This window comes from Anguilla anguilla, chromosome 18 (genome assembly GCF_013347855.1).
Source record: "Anguilla anguilla isolate fAngAng1 chromosome 18, fAngAng1.pri, whole genome shotgun sequence".
Lineage (NCBI taxonomy): Eukaryota > Metazoa > Chordata > Actinopteri > Anguilliformes > Anguillidae > Anguilla > Anguilla anguilla.
Genome location: NC_049218.1, coordinates 14,814,638 through 14,833,711, shown reverse-complemented (window position 1 = coordinate 14,833,711; position 19,074 = coordinate 14,814,638). Strand labels below are relative to the sequence as shown.

General features: G+C 46.7%; 2 protein-coding genes across 5 annotated transcripts in view; both read right to left on the bottom strand.

Moving 5' to 3' along the window:
* The window catches only part of LOC118218487 (inactive tyrosine-protein kinase 7-like), a 33,052-nt gene extending 30,527 nt beyond the window's left edge, over nt 1-2,525 (bottom strand). The window contains exon 1 of the mRNA XM_035401165.1: nt 1,930-2,525. Coding sequence (XP_035257056.1) covers nt 1,930-2,071 — 142 coding nt within the window. The 5' untranslated portion in view covers nt 2,072-2,525. The remainder of the gene's footprint in view (nt 1-1,929) is intronic.
* Nucleotides 2,526-4,106: 1,581 nt separating this feature from the next.
* LOC118218256 (kinesin light chain 1-like) lies at nt 4,107-18,650 on the bottom strand. Of its 4 annotated transcripts, XM_035400807.1 has the most exons (17): nt 18,578-18,650; nt 18,332-18,474; nt 15,555-15,824; nt 14,723-14,953; nt 13,684-13,762; nt 13,193-13,421; nt 12,899-12,986; nt 12,659-12,760; nt 12,357-12,530; nt 11,853-11,952; nt 11,239-11,291; nt 11,075-11,142; nt 10,498-10,606; nt 9,804-9,944; nt 5,849-5,973; nt 5,288-5,345; nt 4,107-5,126 (listed from the first exon to the last, which is right to left on the bottom strand). In XM_035400807.1, the coding sequence occupies exons 3-17, from the start codon at nt 15,804-15,806 to the stop codon at nt 5,052-5,054; spliced, it is 1,884 nt and encodes a 627-aa protein (XP_035256698.1). In that variant the 5' UTR covers nt 15,807-15,824; nt 18,332-18,474; nt 18,578-18,650; the 3' UTR covers nt 4,107-5,051. The 4 variants fall into 4 exon arrangements, with proteins under 4 accessions (XP_035256698.1, XP_035256697.1, XP_035256699.1 ...); XM_035400806.1 differs by having other exon boundaries at nt 18,332-18,631; XM_035400808.1 differs by lacking the exons at nt 18,332-18,474; nt 18,578-18,650 and adding an exon at nt 17,930-18,126.
* Nucleotides 18,651-19,074: the final 424 nt, after the last annotated feature.

Below are 19,074 nucleotides of genomic sequence, written 5' to 3'. Positions count from 1 at the left end.
ATGTGCTGTAAACGCACAATTGCCACTGCTCATGGGGATGAATCTATGACCTCTGAGTCTGACCTTGTACATCCAGGGCTCATATTAAAGAAACAGAGACTGGGGGCCTAATGAGGTTTGGGGGACAGACACAAAGCACACTGTAACATATCAGTATGTGCCATTTCAGGCCTAAAGAAGCAGGTCAGTGCAATCATGGGCACCACTGTAGTATAATGGATAGAGCGCTCATAACCCGTAGGTTGCAGATTTTATTCCCAGGTGAGGCAGTGCAGTCGTACCCTTGAGTAAGGTACTTAACCTGAGCTGCTTCAGTATTCATCCAGCTGTATAAGTGGAGACGATGGAAAAATGTCAAGTTCTCTCAGTGGCCCTGAATAAGAGAGTCTGAAAGCCAGTAAGGCAATGCAACGTAATATAACTTCTAATATAACAGTGTCAATACCATCCGTGTTTCACACAGCTGTATGCATTCAAACAGAATTATAACATACGCACAGCCTGTGCGCGCATTATAACATATGCACTGGCTATGTGTATGTCATGCCCTCCGGTCAGGGATGCAGACATTCCCCAAATCTTATCTAAGCAGTACTCATTTGAATCGCCACTCTAAAGCACATCTTTTATCTTTCTGCTGTTATCATTACTGGAGCTGTCCTGGCTGTAACTTTCCCCAAGAGAAATCACAGTTCCCATGACATTGCATTTGTAAGAGGATCTGGAATACAGCGGTTGCTATGTGATTGTAATGTAACATATGTAAAGGACTGAGAGTATTAACCATCACAGAGCTGGCCAGGTTTCGGGCTCCTCCATTACCCCTTTCTGACAGCTGCACATTGCTCAAAGAGAATTTTGACAGATCACCACCTTCCTTTCCCAAACAAATTCACTCCACACTCCCCAGAGAGCAGAGCAGAAGCCCTCTCGGACAGAGGTGAATTACGAGGAGCTGTTCAGTCACTGCTTTTCTAATGCATTTGAATGTTGACCGTTTTTCCACAGAAGGACAATTTTTAATTTGACTTATGCTGTACTGAAGTACCCGAAAATTGATATGAAATCTAACGAAGCACACACAACCTTTAAGTATTACGGTGGGATGTAAAACTAGCCCGTACATTCATCATACCTGAAGTGCAGCATTCTCAGACAGACGTGGCATACTAAAGCTGAATCCATCACATCGTACCATTAAGCTATCCCGTGTTTATTGGTGTTCCAGTGTTGTTGGAGTAGCAGTAACGTTAGTGCGCATCACTCAGTCCAGAACTACACACACAGGGATACACACCAGCGCTCGCTGTTCGCAGGAAGACAGTTTTATTTAATCATTTCACTGATCAACTTCACAAAAGGAAAGCGGGACAGTCACAACTTACATTCATGTAAATTTGTTGATCGAGCTAGTTTGTATGGTCTGAAATTTCAGTTAAATTTAAATCAAGTAGTGGAGAGAAAACTGAATGACCAGCTATGACGGTCCATGTATATGGGGAGCCGAGCTCTTACAGCTGCAGCAGCGGGGTGATCAGCTCAGTAAACTAAAAACTAACCTCGACTTACCTGTTTTACTTACAGCAATGCAGTTACGACAAATGAACCGCGGTGCGTTTAGTATTGACGGAACAAAGTTACCTAGATATATTGATATACAAGAATATACTCTTTGATTACAAATGACTTCCCAGACGAAAAGTGTAAAACAGAGGGTCTAAGGCACTCGTGTATCGTGTACGCGCTAAGCTAGCAGTCGGCTAACGTAACATTATCAGAGGAGCCGATCCGCCCGAGCACCAGAGCAACTCACTCTGCTCCCGTGTTCATTTAGCTATAGAACAAAAGCAAAGTAGTACTAACACCGACAGCCTCTACATTTCTTTGTACAGTATGTTCACTGGCCAGTTTAACTCGATCGATTCTTACCTTTAGCAAAGAAAATGATGACTGCTAGAAGAGCCGCACGAACCGAAAGAAGCACCGGGTTTCTGCTGTTGTTTGGGGCCATTAAGTTATCGTAGTTCCGCCGCCGCCGTGCATTTTCCCGGGATAATAGCGATAGATCCATTGCGGCGCTTTACCCAAGTCCTGAAAACTATCTACAGCAGCGCTGGAACGAATTCGATAAAAAGGAAAATAACCGCACTTGAGCATGGAAGTGTAAAAACATGGAAACCTGAATTGTTTGTACAGGGTTTGAAAACAACCTTCTCCTCGGATAAACTATTGCCGGTTTCTGTAACACTCATGTGATGAACTGTGAGTTTAAAATAATTTTAAAATAAGTTATAATTCTGTTCAGAGAAACGCTCCTTCTCAAGTAAAGAACTTCGTGCGGTATTTGGCTTCCTGATTATTTGATACCCCTTCCCATAGAAATGCAGCCTGTGGACTAGTGCTTCAGTCCCACAACCCACCGCACGAGTTTCACGCACCGATCCTCACTCTCACCGAGGCTCTCTCTCTCCAATTCTCTCTCCTTTCCACTCCCCCCGCATCCCTCTCTCGCACTCCTGAACAGGAGCGCTTCCGGTTATCTGCACGCCAGGTAGGAATGAAAGACGGATCAATGCTGCCGCGCGGTGGTGGCGAAGTAGGCTACTCTTTTAAGGACTCAATCCGACTTTTCCCATTTGTTTTTGGAACACCGTGTTTTTTGTTAAACACAGCAGTTTCGTATTCTTTGTTGTAAAATCCAAAAATATTATATGAAACGATGCACAAACATAACTGCGCGTTGATGTTGACATTTACTGGCAGGATGTAATAGAGATTCCCCCAAATCTAGAAAGATACATTTATTCACATGGATTTCAATATTTTGACGCCTATTAGCATGTTAATTGATTATTTATTGCCTGAATTTTTTTATATAAAAGTCAAAGTCACGGTCTGCACCCCTGCATCACCTCGGATCATTTGCAATGGCCTCAGACTATACTGGCAAGGAGTCAATTTATGTAATGTATTTAAGATCAGTTTTACATGCACTCATCCTTTTTGCATGACCACACGGGGGCACTGACGCAGCGCTCCAGGGGTAGGGAGAGGAAAGTCGACTTCACTGATCGTCATCAGTGCTGTGACGTGATTACTGAAGACATCACTGTGTGTTTGTAAATCTGCCATGCTTGATGTATCCCTGTAGTTTTACAGTTTACTATAAGTATCCTAAACTGTTCTTTGTCTTCAGCGTCACCTGACTGTTTTATCATATGGCACTCCACCCATTTACTGCTGTAGGGACCATGTTGCTTAGCACCCAAGCTGCAGATGGGCTCTAGGGAGGAGCTGGGCTCAAGAATGGGGAAGTTGGGACGATTCTAAGGACGCTGATTGACAGGGGATCTCAAAAAAATAGTACAGTTATTGTGTGGCGATGGGGTGGCCTGGGGTGGTGGGGCCCAATCTATTAATTGGGCCAAAATTCCTGGTGGCACCCCTGTGTGGGATATTAGAAGGGGGAGGGGCTTGGGGCCCAGGAGGCCAATGCTCCTGCCCTTTACTTTGGCCCCCTCACTTTCGTTTTTAACATCAGAAAGTTGGGCAGAGCTGGCCACAGCATCACTCAGGGAGGGAGGGATTTCAGACAGGAGGATGCAGGTCAGCTAGATGCACTGAGTCTGCCTGAACCTACAGTGCCGCATTCAGCACGCACACCGTTAACAGAGCATTCCAAATCTGAGTCTCAAACTCTGACTCTGCAACTCAGAGGGAGAGACAGGTTCCAGCAAGTCCTTGTGGTAATTAATTAACTGTCACAGCGAATGAACATACTGGTTATGCTGCTTTATGCTTGTGGATTTTGGAAAGGGTGAAACAGCCAATAGAGTTTTTATAACACCTGATCACAACATAGCTGGTGAGAACTACACAGATGCAGCAGAAACACACACAGAATCATGTGAACAGACCTTGCTCAATATTAACGCTCATTTCATTCTTCAAAGCTCATATTTTAACAAGCCCATTAAAAAAAGTGCAGGAGCTGAGTAAGCCATAAGAACGGAGTCAGAAGAACTGCTGGGGAAGCAGGGCGGTGTGTCGGCTGAATAACAGCGATGCTGCCGCTACCTCAACACTGCAAAAACACTACACTCAGGTCAAGAGCAATTCACCATTTATTGAGGTTTTTTTTCTAAAGCCATATCACAGAGGAGGTAATGAGAGTACCTGTAACTCACTGAAAGAATGCAATCACTTGGAAGGCTACCATGGTTAAAGCAGCGATAAGCCTGTCCCTCGGATGTCAACGGGTTTAAGAGCTCTGAACTTGAATCAACCCAGAATTATTCAGCTGGAAAGAAGAGGTCAACAGAAACCTGATTATGGAAAAGGGCATCAGAGATCTCCTATGTTTCCCAGATCTGTGGAACGTTTGGGAGACAAAATTTACATTCAAAGCTCATATCTGTACCATTCTCAGAATTACAATAAAAATTTAAAAGATAAAAATACATTTGAAAATACATTTTTAATCGCTCTTCCCTCCCCCCATTTTTCCAAAATAACTGAGATGTTTTGTGTTCATAATTCATTAATCATAAAATTAATAAAATATTCCAGGAATTCAGGAATTCATAAAATATGCTAGCACTGTGCAAAAATAAAGTTGAAATATAGCAAGCCGTGTACATTTCCACATTCAATCTTACAACTCCAGTTACATGATAGTAGTGTTTGTGCATATGTGTGAGTGTGTGCATGCTGGGAACAGGTGCGTGTATGTGACATCACACACTCTGTGAATATGTTTAGGTCATCTAGGGACACGATGAGGAATGAGCCAGGTAACAGCAATGTTCCCCCAGCTCTGCACTGATTGGCTGAGGGAGTGGAAGAAGCATCTCCCAGCTCCGTCCTGATTGGCTAAGAGAGAGAAGGAAGTGTCTCCTAGCTCTCTTGGGGTGTTTGGAGGTTTGAGGGGTGTATGGGATGTATGGTGGGGCAGGGGGGTTGGGGTGTTTGGGGGGTGAGAGGTGTATGGGGTGTATGCGGGGGGGCAGAGCGTTCAGGGTGTTTGGGACAGGGGCTGGTGTCGGGCTCGCTCAGTTCCCGCTGTACAGATCCACTGTGCTGGAGCTCAGGACACGGCTCTCCCTCAGCCTCCTGCCTCCAGGACCCTACGGGGAGAGGGAAGGGGGTTAGTGTGATATTTATCAGTGGTTACAAAAAGCATAGATTCCCCAAAATCCCAGTATTTCAGTTTATACCCACGAGAGTTGACTATGCAGGCTGCATCTAGAATTTCATACTGCTAACAGGCCACCAGGGGGAGCCCTACCTGAAAGGAGTCATCACTGGTCTTGTTCAGGTAGTTCAGAGATGCCGCTCGCTTCATGCTGGAAGGTGGTCAGAATAAATAAATCAGAACTTGATACAGCAAGGGTATACACTACTAATTAGCATTAGCAGTAGGAGTAGTGCTTGGTACAGCAAGGTTAAATACTAATGGTCCTACTTGGTGCTGTAAGGTTAAGCACTAATAATACATAGTAGTTAGCATTAGCAGTAGCATTAGCAGATGTACTTGGTGCTGTGGGTTATACACTAATAATAATTAGCAGTTAGCATTAGCAGTAGCATTAGCAGATGTACTTGGTGCTATGTGTTATACACAAATAATAATTAGCAGTTAGCATTAGCAGTTGTACGTGGTGCTGTCAGGTTGAACACTAATAATAATTAGCAGTTAGCATTAGCAGTAGCATTAGCAGATGTACTTAGTGCTACGTGTTATACACAAATAATAATTAGCAGTTAGCATTAGCAGTTGTATGTGGTGCTGTAAGGTTGAACACTAATAATAATTAGCAGTTAGCATTAGCAGTAGCATTAGACGTACTTGGTGTTGTGGGGTTCCGGGGGCCCGTTCCCCTGCAGTTTCTTCACCAGCATCTCACTGCTCCGGCGCAGGACGTCCCGTAACTTCCCCAGGGAGCCGCTGCGCATCAGGGTCCCGCTCCCATCCTGCAGACACACCCCAAGTTCAGCATCCTTTGCCCGTAAACCCACCACAAACCCCGGCAGCACATGGCACTCTTAAGGCACTCTTCTACCTGGCTATGGCAGACCTGGCAACCAAGCTCAAACTGAGACAAGGTACACACAGGGGGACATTATCAGGACTCTCGGTCCAAAGTTTCCAGCTAAACTTCCTTTAGGGCTGGTTTGCTGTTGTGGTAACACTGTGGCTTTACCCTGCTACATGGCTGAAGCCAAGCAGAGCTGGACTGGAACTGGAAAACTCCTGCCAAAGCATGTAGACCTCTCACTGGACCCAGAAGAAAACCCATCATTCTGCAGGTCCCATTGTGTGTCCATACAGATTCTAATACATTAAATGAATGATACATTTTGAACAGGAAACATTCTCAATGAAGAGTGAAATGTGTAGTACGTATGTGCAAATACAAAGGGATCAAAGGCTGGCAAAGCCAACAGACAGTCTCTCTCTCTCTTTTTTATTTTTGCACCCGCTGTACAGTTCAGCTGTGCGCGCAGCTATGATTTACTCAGGCAGAAACAGGCATGTCCAGCTCTGTTTTAAGGTTAACAAATGACTCACAGATCTCAGCAATGGCTGCAAAGTAAGCCCTGTCTCTCTCGCCCTACCCCCATGGACAGTGACCTCATAGTGACACGGTGGAGGCTGCAATCAGTGTCACAGAAAGGAATGTGAACTGTGGACCTGGGTGCAAGTTGTGCAGTACAGAAACGTATGTTCTTTATCAACACCACCAGGCCTGTCTTTTAACTGGGACAGACGCATAGATCTGTGCTTCTCTCTCAGATCTGTGCTGCGCTCTCTCTGTATCTCTCTCTCTCTCTCTCCAGGGAGAGGTTCACTCTCATGCTTTGAGAGCCATATTTCAGCAGGTTTCTAATAAAATCCTGCTGCCCTCTCTAACAGTGCAGCAGAGCTTGTGTTTAGTCAAAAGGCCTAAACTTCAACACGTGCACTTACCTCAGACATAAAACACACATCAAACCCCAAACATCAATCCCCACACAACAAACCCCACACCTCAAACCCTGAGAAAATTAACAATCATTTAATGATCTCATGGCTCCTCATCTCAGACTGTAAGCCTCAAAGAAAATGACCAGCATCTTCACCAAAGAAATCACTTTATTTAAGAATGCATCAGTGCAACCATTACCACAAGACCAAAGAGCATAAGCAGCATATTCACTTTGATGACACTAACATGGTACTACAACCACGGTGCTGACATGGTGCCCACAAAGTTAAACTTCTGCTACTAATGAGTTTCATCATCAGAGAGGGTCAGAGTCAGAGACAGAGAGATAAGGAAGCAACACATCCATCTCCATGCTTATCTGAAGCAGCAATGAGGGGCGGGTTGCTGAAGACACCAGGAATGGAAGAAGAAGGTTTCTTATGGAGGAAAAGGCCAGAAGGAGCACCAAGACATCCTTTTGATTGGGTATGATTGTTGGGGGTGGGAGAGAGGAGTGGAGGAAAAGCTTGATGGTTTAAGCCTAATGGAGAGATGGAGAGGGAAAGGGAGAGAGAAAGAGAAACAGAGAGAGAGAGAGGATTAAGGCCCTGTTCAGCACATGAGTTCTTAAGGTTGGGTGTTTCAGGAGAGTGAAACCCATTCTCCCAGCCCCATACTACAGTACACCTGCTCCTGTCTGCACTGGATTGTCAGTCATTTATGTTGTGATTAAAGACTATAGCCTGAAATAAATATTCATAGATTTAGGGAATAGCAAATTCTGTTGAGAATGAATGAAGCAAATGATGGCGATTCAAAATTTAACGACCTTATCAGTTTGCCAAAAGTTTAAAAGGAATAATGTTAAAACCTTAACTAAGAGTTGAAGACAGTGAGTTACGAATAGCAGTTATGAACACAAGATGCGCGATTGGCTACTTTGTCAGGTTATGTTTCTATGGCAAATGGCTCACAGTAGGTGCAGTAAATAGAGATTTAACCTCCAGCTCGAGTACACACTAACTGAGCCCCAGGATCAGCAAAGGGTAGAATATAATAACAGAGGACATTAAGTTTTTGCCATTAGCTACTGATCCTGGATCAGAACCAGACGTACATGTTTGTGTGCAAGCTGACCCGCTATCAGCTGTCAAGGGCAGATCATATCGGGAGTGAGTACAATCAACAGAAAGAGGAGGAGGAGGGGGACTGGATGGCTGGATTGGTTGTCATGGCAACACAAACTGAAATCATAACGCTTTGTTATATGTGCAAATAGAAGAAACACAAGATGGACATAGACATGCACAATGCAAGGCACCACACACACACACACGCAGACACACCATGCATTAGAGCAGGCACACAGACAGACACATTTATACAGAACAAATATCACAGCTAGTCACTCCATCTCTGCTCACTGGATCTCTAGTTTACAATGCCTGTACAGCAATTACCCCAAATGCCCCAGTGATCACGACGGTCCCAACTGCCACAATGACTACAACTGCCCCAGCCTTTCACTGGCCACAACCCCCTCGTCCAATGGCTTACAGTAATAAACGATTCCTTACAGACACCAAAAATAGCTAAATTAAAACGCACTGAAAAGTCTGTCCTTACCACTGAATGTTCTGCCACCTAATGTCCTTCACCCCTGTAACTCAGGAGTCCAGTCATCAGCCAGACTGCACAACGTCTCTAAATACAGCACTATAATCAGCACGTGGTGAATCACCAAAGGGAAAAGCCAACAGGAGCACAGCACTAACAGAAGGCCCTGAGACACCAGCATTCTCTCCAGCAGCTCAGAGTCCTAACAGAAGTGCAGTTCATGTTGGATTGGGTTGAAGTCCTGGTACTGTGTGTAAATCACATTTTCACATTTTCACATTATATGTAAACACTTAAATTCCAGTGGAAACTACCAACAAAAGAGATGTGGAAGTGAATCTATGGGCCAGTAAGAAGCAACTCGGCCTGGTCTGTGCTTCACCATTCAGTCAGCACAATCAGGACCAGCAGGTCAAACACAGCATGGCTTAGCAGTGAGGGCTGCTGGGTAATGCAGTTCAGAAAATGATGCCACAAAACTCAGACCCAACCTGAACAAGCAGTGCGCGCAAAAGTCATGCTTCAGCCAAAACAGCCACAGGGCATCCTGGAAACCATGGCAACCCTGGCCCATTATGGGTAACGGCAGCTCCCTTTGCTGCATGGAGCTGGTGTGACGGTCTCACAGGCGAACCACACAGGGACGGGGATTTAAAGCGTGGTTCTGTGTGAGCGCCACATAGGGTAGAGCAGGAGGAAACATTCTCTACATCTTTTACAATGCTGGAAGATTAGAGCAGAGTCTTTAAATGATGGTATGCGCTGCAGTCCAGAACTTTCCCAAGTGTCTGAGTGGGTTTCCAAGATGCCCTGTGACACTGTAGCAATAACTTGCATTTTGTTTTTGTTTACAGCATGTCAGCCACAGCAAATGCCACTATTTGGAATCACAACAACGGTTTCAGAATTATCAATCGAACAAATAAAGCCAGCGCCTACGCAGCAAAGCCATAACATAAACTAAACAAAAGCCAGGACATCCAATCAGCTGCTGACTTTTAACAGGGTTTGAGCTGCAGCTGAGGGAGGACAGTGCAGGGCCTACAGGGGTCTGAGTGGGGTCTGGGTGGGGTCTGGGTGGGGGCTCCATAGTCCGGTCTCTCCATCCCCACACTGTTCTCATAGCTGGAGAAAGAACACTGTTCAACCATGCACTGCCCCCCAGTCCATAGCAGGGAACAGGAACAGGAACAGGAAGTGATGCAGAACTGTACTCACCCCATTCCACTCCACGCCCACATTCACTTCCTCTCCACCCTCAGAGCTGCTGTCATACTTCACACCGCTGGTGCGCCTGCGAGCATCCTCTCCACCCTTCAGCACCTCCACCATGCGTGCCGAATTAGCGGGGTCCGAGCCCTGAGACACGCACACACGTACGCGCGCACACACACGCACATGCACACACACTGTGAGAAACACACATCAATGCCATACAGGCTCACAGTGTCCTGCAAACTGTACAGCACAAGATACACACTGTAGAGTGAGACTGTGCTGAGATTGGACGGAGTGTAGCACAGTGGGTAAGGAACTGGACTTGTAACCGAAAGGTCGCAGGTTCGATTCCCAGGTAGAACACTGCCGTTGTACCCTTGAGCAAGGTACTTAACTGAAATTGCTTCAGTATATATCCAGCTGTACAAATGGATACAATGTAAAATGCTACGTAAAAGTTGTGTAAGTCGCTCTGGATAAGAGCGTCTGCTAAATGCCTGTAATGTAATGTAATGTAATGTGTGCGTGCGTGTGTGTGTGTAGAAGTCCGTAGCTGTGTGTACAATGTGTGTGCATGTGCGTGTGTGTGTGTGTGTGTGTAGATGTGAGACTGAGGCACAGGGTAATAATGCGACTGGCCAGTGTCGGGCGGGTCAGGTGGAGCAATGGGCTGGTCAGTGGGCGGGGCACTCACCGGTTTGCGGGACCTGGTGGCGCACTCCTCTAGGGTTTCCGCAGCCTCCATCTTGCCCTGACGACGGTACAGAGCGCCAAGGTTCCGCAGCGTGGTGTTAACGGTGGGGCTGTGCAGGGACACACACGCGTGCGCACACACACATACGTCACTAACTCTGCACAGGATAGGAGAGCTGCTCCACCAGTCATGTGACCAGTCTCTGTGGAACCAGCTTCCAATAATCACATGCATTTCACCCAACAAAATTACATTACTGTCAACTGGACTCCAGAGATCCAACATGCCCTCCAGGGAGCCAGCACTGCCCAGTAAGGCTCTACTCAACCCTGCTGTCCACACTGGTTCTCTTACACATATGCAGTGGAATCATCTCATTCAAAGGTAACTGGCAGTCGTAAAAAATAACACATTTACTGTAACCTGATGGGCTTAGATTTGCACATGAGCAGTGGAGTCAGGGGATTTAAAGCCGCTGGTGCAGTACACCGAACATGCAGAAACTCCTCTCATTAAATGGATCTACAGTATGCTCTGAGCACTGCTGCGTGGGCTTTCCTGGGTTCAGCCGTCTCACCTGTTCACTTTGCAAGCCTTGTACCAGCCACCATACTCTGCATAAGGTGTGTTGTCCCTCTGTCTGCTCTGGAAACAAATTGCAGCTGTCAGAAACACACACACACACACGCACACACGCACATACACACACGCACGCGCACACACGCAGACACCTGTACTTACTTTGCTCATCTCCTCTCTTTCCTCTGCATGCATCCAAATGGGTTTATTTTCAGCTGTAAACAAAAGTGAAGACAGAGGGTCAATACACTGCCAGAGCACAGAGAACACAGGCAATCTGCACATCTACAGCACAGGGAACACAGGCTCTCTGCACATCTACAGCACAGGGAACACAGGCTCTCTGCACATCTATAGCACAGGGAACACAGGCTCTCGACACATCAGCAGTCCTGCACGCTGCTTTAGAAGGAAGGGAAGACGAGGAACTGGAGACCCGCGCCCTGTATCATGAAGTAGGATTACTGAGTTAGCTGGATAACTGCACTGAGTAAAACCCGGAACCCTCCCAAATCTGGAACATGGACTGAAGTAAAAAGAGCTGCAACGGGTTTTATTGAGCACAGTTACCCAGCTAACTCAGTGATCCTACGTTGTGAAACCCCCCCCCCCCCCCCCGCCTGCAGTAAAAGGCACCTTCAACCCCCCAGCAATATTTATAGAGTCACTCCTGAGGAATGCTGGGTAAACACTACACCACTCCGGCACAACCCGAGCGTGTAGGTGCTTCCCCAAACACACCTTCAGCCCAAGCGTGCACCAGCCTACCCCCTTACCATCCACAGATCCAAACTCCTTCTCGTGGGCACGAGTGAGAATCTCTTTGTACAGAATCTCTGCTTCCTTGTACTTTCCCTGTTTCAGGTAGCAGGAGGCCTGTGCATGAGAGAACGAAAAACATCAATGTTCAGCTTGAAAAGGAACATTCCAGAATGTCTTCAGCTGGGCGCAACTGAGGTGTAGAACAAAAACACATGACCTTGAGCACAACGTGAACAGAACGCTGCTCTCAATCATGCACAAGGCGAGATCAAAGTGTGTTAAACGTGTTTACAGCCAACCAGATTGCCCGTATGAATCACCTACACATGAAGCACTATACTGCAGGGAAGTAGAAACACTCGTGTGTAATTTTCTTCTATGTGCGGTGAAGGTCATTTTGAGGGTAAAAACAGTGGGCATGTGGGTACACTCCCAACACCAGTGCAAAATCACCTTTAACCTGATTCACTGCAGAGCTTAGAAAAGCTTGTGGTTTTTTGGCCACTTCGCAGCCTCACCAGGTTGTTCTTGGTCTTGGCCACGTTGGGGTCGTCGGGGCCCAGTCGGGACTGGTAGATCTCCAGGGCCCGGCAGTAGTAGTACTCCACCTCCTCGTACTTGCCCTGGTTCTGGCACAGCAGCGCCAGGTTGTTCAGCTGCTTGGCCACATCAGGGTGGTCCTTGCCCAGCACCTGCCGGACAAAATCCTCCTCAGCTGTGTTTCAGCTCATACACAGGGGCATGGCCACCATCTGACCCAACAGAGGCACGGGGGTGAGCCCTCTCTCTAACCCAAAAGAAGCACAGGGGTGAGGCCTACCTTTTCTCTGATTTCCAGGGCTCTCTTGCACAACGGTTCTGCCTCTATGTACTTCCCTCTCTTGCCATAGAGCACAGCCAGGTTATTCAGCGTAGCCGCAACCTGAAACAGAGCACAGTCCTTTCCATATTTAATGATGCCATAACATCAGGGAAAGCTCCTGTCCTCATTCCCCAGGTTGTGACACAGGCGTGTGGCAGGTGCAGGTTGTCATAGGTGTGCTGTAGGTGCAGTACTCACCGCTGGGTGGTCTTTGCCCAGGGTTTTCTCCCGGATAGAGAGAGCATCATTAAGCAGATGGGCAGCCTCTTTGTATTTGTTCTGATCCCTGAAACAGAACAGCTCTTCAACAGGACTGAATACCTTATACTGAAACACAGACTTGTTCTTTCTTTCTCAAGTGCAGACAAACATGCACTTGGATGGCAGTGGATCCCCATGATATAATGATCAGTGGATCCCTGTGTCATAGAATTGGTAGTTCTTGGTCACATACCCGTAGGCTAAAGCCAGAATGTTCAGCATGGGGCCTACCTGTACACTAGAGCCAAGATGTTGAGCATGGTGGCCACGTCAGGGTGGTCGTGGCCAGAGGTCTTCTCCAGGTCCTCCAGGGCCTGCTTGCAGAGGGGCACGGCCACCTCGTACCTGCCCTGGGAGGCGTACTGGATCACCAGGTTATGCAGGGTCCGCAGCCGGGCTGGGATCTCATACCCCCCCTGCTGGGCAGCGGCTAATGCTGCGCTGTTGTGCTGCGGCTTAACTGAGAGAGAGAGAGAGAGAGAGGGGAGGAGAGAGGGGAGAGAAAGAGAAAAGGAAAGAGAGGGTAGAGAGAGAGAGAGAGAGAGAGAAGAACAGACAGACAGAATGAGAGAGGGAGGGGGGATTTAGTAACAGACTCAGTCTAAATGCTTTTACTGACTAATGCAGAAAGCCCTGGACAGCCCCAGAGGTAGAGAGCCTGTTACAGTGGGAGCACATATGAGGAGAGTGAGACTTATACAGCTGCTGACAGCGGTTCTTACTTCCTTGGCCCTGCTCGTCATCATCGTTGGGGAACAGGTCATCCAGACTGTCCTTCGGTAGCTCCCCGTCCTTCTCCTCCTGCGACCACACAGTACAGGAGTCACAACAGGAGCACACGACTCCTCACACAAAGCAGGAGTCACAGCAGGAGCACACGACTGCTCACACAGAGCAGGAATCACAAAACAGGAGAGCACAACTCCTCACACGTATTGCTAATGTTACATTGCATTATTAGCTACACTGTAACAGCCTCATCAACCCTCAGCTTAAATACTACATGTCGCCATTCCACTGAATTCAGGCTAAGTGTCCTCACCCATCAATTTTCATAGTAAGCTTTTTTCATTTACAGTTGAAATGAAGCAGACATTGCCATTGCCATTTGACATGAATGACATTTCCAAACCGAAGAGGATTGTTCAAAAGCAGAGGACTGAAAGGCATCATATCAATGATGGGCTGCTTTGTGAAGGAGACTGCCACCGGCTTCATCGGCAGAACAGGAAGAACAGGAAACCGGGAGCAATTCATTCAACCAGTCATCAGCTTCAGTAATTCACTCATTCATCAGTTGAAAATGCAGGAGCAGCCGAAATGCCAGGAAAAGCACTTTGGGATAAACTAAGTTATCTCTGATCAGCTCTGCAGCCTGAATCTACCTTTTTCTGAGCATCTGAGACTAATGGAAAAGGCAGATCCAGGGCAAACTGCTGCTCCATCAGAATCTCAGTCTAACTCCTGAAAATGGTTGAAAGCATGAAAACAAGAGAAGCTGCTCTCCAGCTCCAAACCAATGAGATGCAGGAAACCGAGAGGAAGCATCTGTAGGTAACCATATAAGGGCAAAAGGGGGAGGAGTCTCCAGACTCTCTAGGGGGGTGTTAGGGTTAGGTGGGGAGGCAAGCGAGAGGGTTAGAGAGCGGGGGCAGGTGAGTGCATGAAGAAGGTTGGGGGGGGGGTGAGAGGGTGAAGGTTAGAGGGGCAGATGAGGGAAGGAGGCAGGTGAGAGGGTGAGGGAGGGGGGGCAGCTCTCACCGGGGGGGGCACGTCCGCGTCGTACTTCTTGAGCTGGTTCATGAACTCCAGGTGCTTGTTCTCCTCCTCCAGCTGGGCCACGCTCTGCTCGCTCTTCTGCAGCTTCTGCTGGGTGTTGGCCAGCTCGTCCCGCAGCCACTGGTTCTCCTGGCACAGCCGCCGCACCTGCGCCCGCAGCTTCTGCTTCTCCGACTCCACCGAGCTCAGGTGGCTGGACAGCGCCATCATCACCTGCACACACACACACACACACCGTCGTGGGTATAGACCCACCGCCACCGGCTCACAGTCTCAACAGCAAAGAGGAATCCACCCTGCAGTTTAACAGTGACTCATGAGCATAGCGCTGTTTACACACACACACACACACACACACACACACACACACACACACACACGCATACACACTCATACACTCATACACTCATACACACACACTAACACATCAGGAATCTGAAAATAACCCCTGTAAGGACATGACACATGTTTTTCCCTCTGTTCTTGAAACTTAGAGTGGAAATCCTGTCTCATAAGGCCCAGTCTAATATAAACTCAGACTCAATATAATAGTCAAGGATTATTAAAGAAGCTAAACAAAGTAATACTATGAAATCAAGTTCAATATTAACTCTGTTAATAAAACAAACTAATAAATTAATAAATTAAAGAATCAGTTTAAAATTAGACTGTGACATAACTTCCTAATTCTCCTTTTAATGAGAGTGAAAGTTCCTTCACCACAATCAGATCATTAAGAGACCACGCCTTATAGGGCCATGCCCTACAGAGCCACGCCCAGCCCCACGCAGAGGGGGTGGGGTCCCCAGCCCACCTGCGCCTCCCCCAGGCCGAGCTCGATCATCTCCACAGACTTGTGCAGCAGGCCGGACTTCTCGTGCACCAGGCTGGCCTCCTCGTCCTTCTTCAGGCACTTGATGGTCTCCAGCAGGCTGTGCAGGATGGAGTTGTGCTCCGTCTTCAGGGCCTCCAGGCCCTGCATCACCAGCTTGGTGTTGGAGATGATCTCCTCCTGCGAGAGCTTCTCCAGCCGCTCCTCCCGCGGCGGGTACAGCATGGCGGACATCTTCTGCCCCGCAGACGCCTGCAGCAAGCAAAGCAAAGCAGTGAGCAGGGCGTCTCCAAACAAGGGGCCCCAAACGCACACGACCCCACACACAAAAACACACACACTCACTAAAGAGGCAAAGCGTTCTGAGCACCTTCATACAGGAGAAGCAGGGTTGTGATTTAGACTGCGATAAAAACTACACAACACAGTCAGAAACAGCCTCTCGCTGACGGACACTCTCCTGGCCTATGAGGTCACCTCAGGCAGGGCCAATGCAGGCTGCACAAACACACTTTATAATTCTACTTTACTTCTGTGATTCAGCTCAAAGATGACTGCTAAACACCTGGGAGTCTAATGTTACACAAACACAAGCTGCACAGCTTTCTGTGGACGATGCCAATCAAGCAGAACAGCGCTGGGGTTGTGGGGTGTGGGGGGCTAAAATGGAGGCGAAACTCCACTGACTGGATGAAAAGAAAGCACACACTGATTACCTTTAAGGCCTCTCAAACACACAGGAGTGGAGCCTAAAGCTTCACACACTGGTGTGCAGCCAGAAGCAAAATGGCAGGGCTGACAGCACACAGCTTCATATGAAGCAGTGACAGCAGCTTCAGACAGAGGGGTGGAAGCACAGCTTCATACGGAGAGGAGCTTCAGCTCATGCATAACGGTGGGTTCTGATTCTAGGCAAGCCAGCCCCCCCACCCCCCAACACCAACTCACAATATTTTTTGTTGTAACCTGACCCAAATTTGATAGCAGTACTTTTAATGGGAGGCCGAGATTTTGCATGTGTTAATTAATGACTATTAGACAGTGCTTTGCATGCGTGAGGAACTTATCATTTTTGTATGTTGAAAACAAGGTTTTGTTGAGATTGTAAATACATACAGACTACATAAATAACTAGCCCTGAGAAGAAAAACATAAAACCATAAAAATATAACCTAAAACCATAAAAAATACCACAAACAGAATGAGTACAAAGGGTCAGAGTGCTACAGAGTGGCGATGGGAGGGTTAGGGTTTGGTGCAGTCTCAACAGGTTGGTCTGCGGGGACAGCAGACCAGCAGCGAGCCAACAGCAGGCTCTCAAAGCACAGGCTACTATCACACAGGTGGCCCAGGCTACACACACAGGTAAGCAAGTTTGCTGAGCAGAATGTATTAATCCCATATGACTGGATCAATCTTACATTAAACCCGTTTCCTGGACAGAATGTACTCATCCCATATGACCGAATTGGTCTGACATTAAGCCAGCGCAGAAGTCCCTAGATTAATGCAGGAAGCTCATTAATGCAGTACAGAGGAGGGCATTAGACCTGCTCTGCTTTGTGTTCCCCAGTTTACAGAACTACATGAATAAGACGAAACCACAGGACACCCATCACAGCGGACTCCTTGAGGAGATAAACTCAAACAGCTTTGTGTTTTCAGAGCCGTCAAAAGCATTTAAAAAAAATAAACAGCCTGTGTGTGTAACCTTTGGATCTGAAGAAGCATAATGGTGCAGCCATAACATTTTAACTTGGTTGTGTCATGTGACCATTCAGGCCAAGTGAAAAAGAGCAAAGTACAAGCAATAACAGAGCTCTGGTAACACAAAGCACACTGTCACGATAAGGAAGCAGACAACCATAAAACATAGGCTAACACAATAAAAACCTAGATTCAAATTAGACCAGCACACAGCTGAAAGTACAGGAAGGAGAGCAGAACAGTGGAAAGTTGATTTGGCTCAATCATGACTGACATGACATGGCAAAGATATTATACAGGTATGGGATAACAAACAAAAAGTAACAATGCCCAGGTGGGCTGTGTTTCCCCACACAGGGATTGTCTGTTTGGGGCAACATGACAAGAATGCACACTGACCTACAGCATAGACTCAGTATGAAAAATATTAAAGACATATTCGCCTGCAATATTTAATATGAGTACGGAGGAATCCACGTTTATACGGGTTCAGCACAGTATTAATCAAGCACACATTCACAAATCAACACGAAAAAGGAAAATTCAAATAGCATATTTATCAGCCGAGATTAGATATTACAGCAATGCAAACAAATGTATCATTTTCCTTGATATGTAACCTTGATCCTCCAGGGGTTTGTCTCACATACCCTATAAGCTGCAGGTTGTGGAATTTTACGGAAATATTCCAGAAATATATGACACTTACGAGCTGGCTAGACACAATGAGAACGATAACATTGTACAATCTTGATTAATAAACTATCGAATTATCAAGTCTTTTAGGATTGGACACACTGCAGTTCTTACACGTGCCTAAATAACTCCCGGCAAACTGAAAGCAGGAACAATTTAATATTCGTTCGGTTAGCCTTGATGTCAGGACGAGTAACACAGGCTGACGCAGTATATACATCCTTACGCTACGAGACTTAACGCGCTAATCTTAGCTAACCAGTCAGCGCTACCAAAACAATAGTCTAGATACGTTGGTTACGCAGCCAGCGAGTGAACTTGATACAGCAACATAAATATACATCATAATAGCATACCCCAGTATTCTCTGCCGGGATGGGTATACTCCACAGGCTCCGGTCTCTTTGATGATGAAATGCAAAATATCACATCTGGCAACTTCACCTCTCCCTGGTACCACTGGCGCGACTGTTGCGCCCGGTCCGGACGATTTTTCTGGCTTTAGCACAGATACACCAACTATGAAAACATGCACCATAAATTTGGCTGCAGACTTCAAAAACACTTCCTAAAAATGAAACTTAGAAAACCCCCACGCACACCTCTCGTTCCTTTGTCGGAATCCCCAGCAGCGACCCCTTTAAATCCAATATGGCGGCGCATATGTGACGTTCCCGGCAGTCTTTGCACTGGATGTTAATGACGTCAGTTTTATTTCTTGTAGACGATTTCTCAGATCGCGGAGTTGATCCATAAATTGAAACCGTGTGCCCCGTGCAATTGGTTTGCTCGTGAGGTTGGGGTGACAATTGGACAGACATGCATAACCCTGTGTTGGATGTCAAATTATTTAAATAAAAAAGGGAGTTGAGTTAAACGCTCCTACAATTAAAATGAGGTATTGTTTTTAAAAACTTTCAACTATTCCACATGTATAAGCGCACTTTATAATATTTAGTAGTGTAAAAATATGGCACATCAACACGTACTTTCAAAGGTCTACAGAATTTGCAAATCAATAGTTTTGTTTCCATCCTTTTCAATGTAACAACCTATGTTTAACTTAAACAGTGAATACGAATCTTTCAAAAGTCCCATT

Excerpts from the sequence above, each read along its gene's own strand:
- LOC118218256 (XM_035400807.1), bottom strand. The coding sequence starts at position 15,806 with ATGTCCGCCATGCTGTACCCGCCGCGGGAGGAGCGGCTGGAGAAGCTC. Across the intron at positions 13,422-13,683 it reads TGACGAGCAGGGCCAAGGAA|TTAAGCCGCAGCACAACAGC; the intron begins GTAAGAACCGCT and ends TCTCTCTCTCAG. Across the intron at positions 11,292-11,852 it reads GGAGTTTGGATCTGTGGATG|CTGAAAATAAACCCATTTGG; the intron begins GTAAGGGGGTAG and ends TTTTGTTTACAG.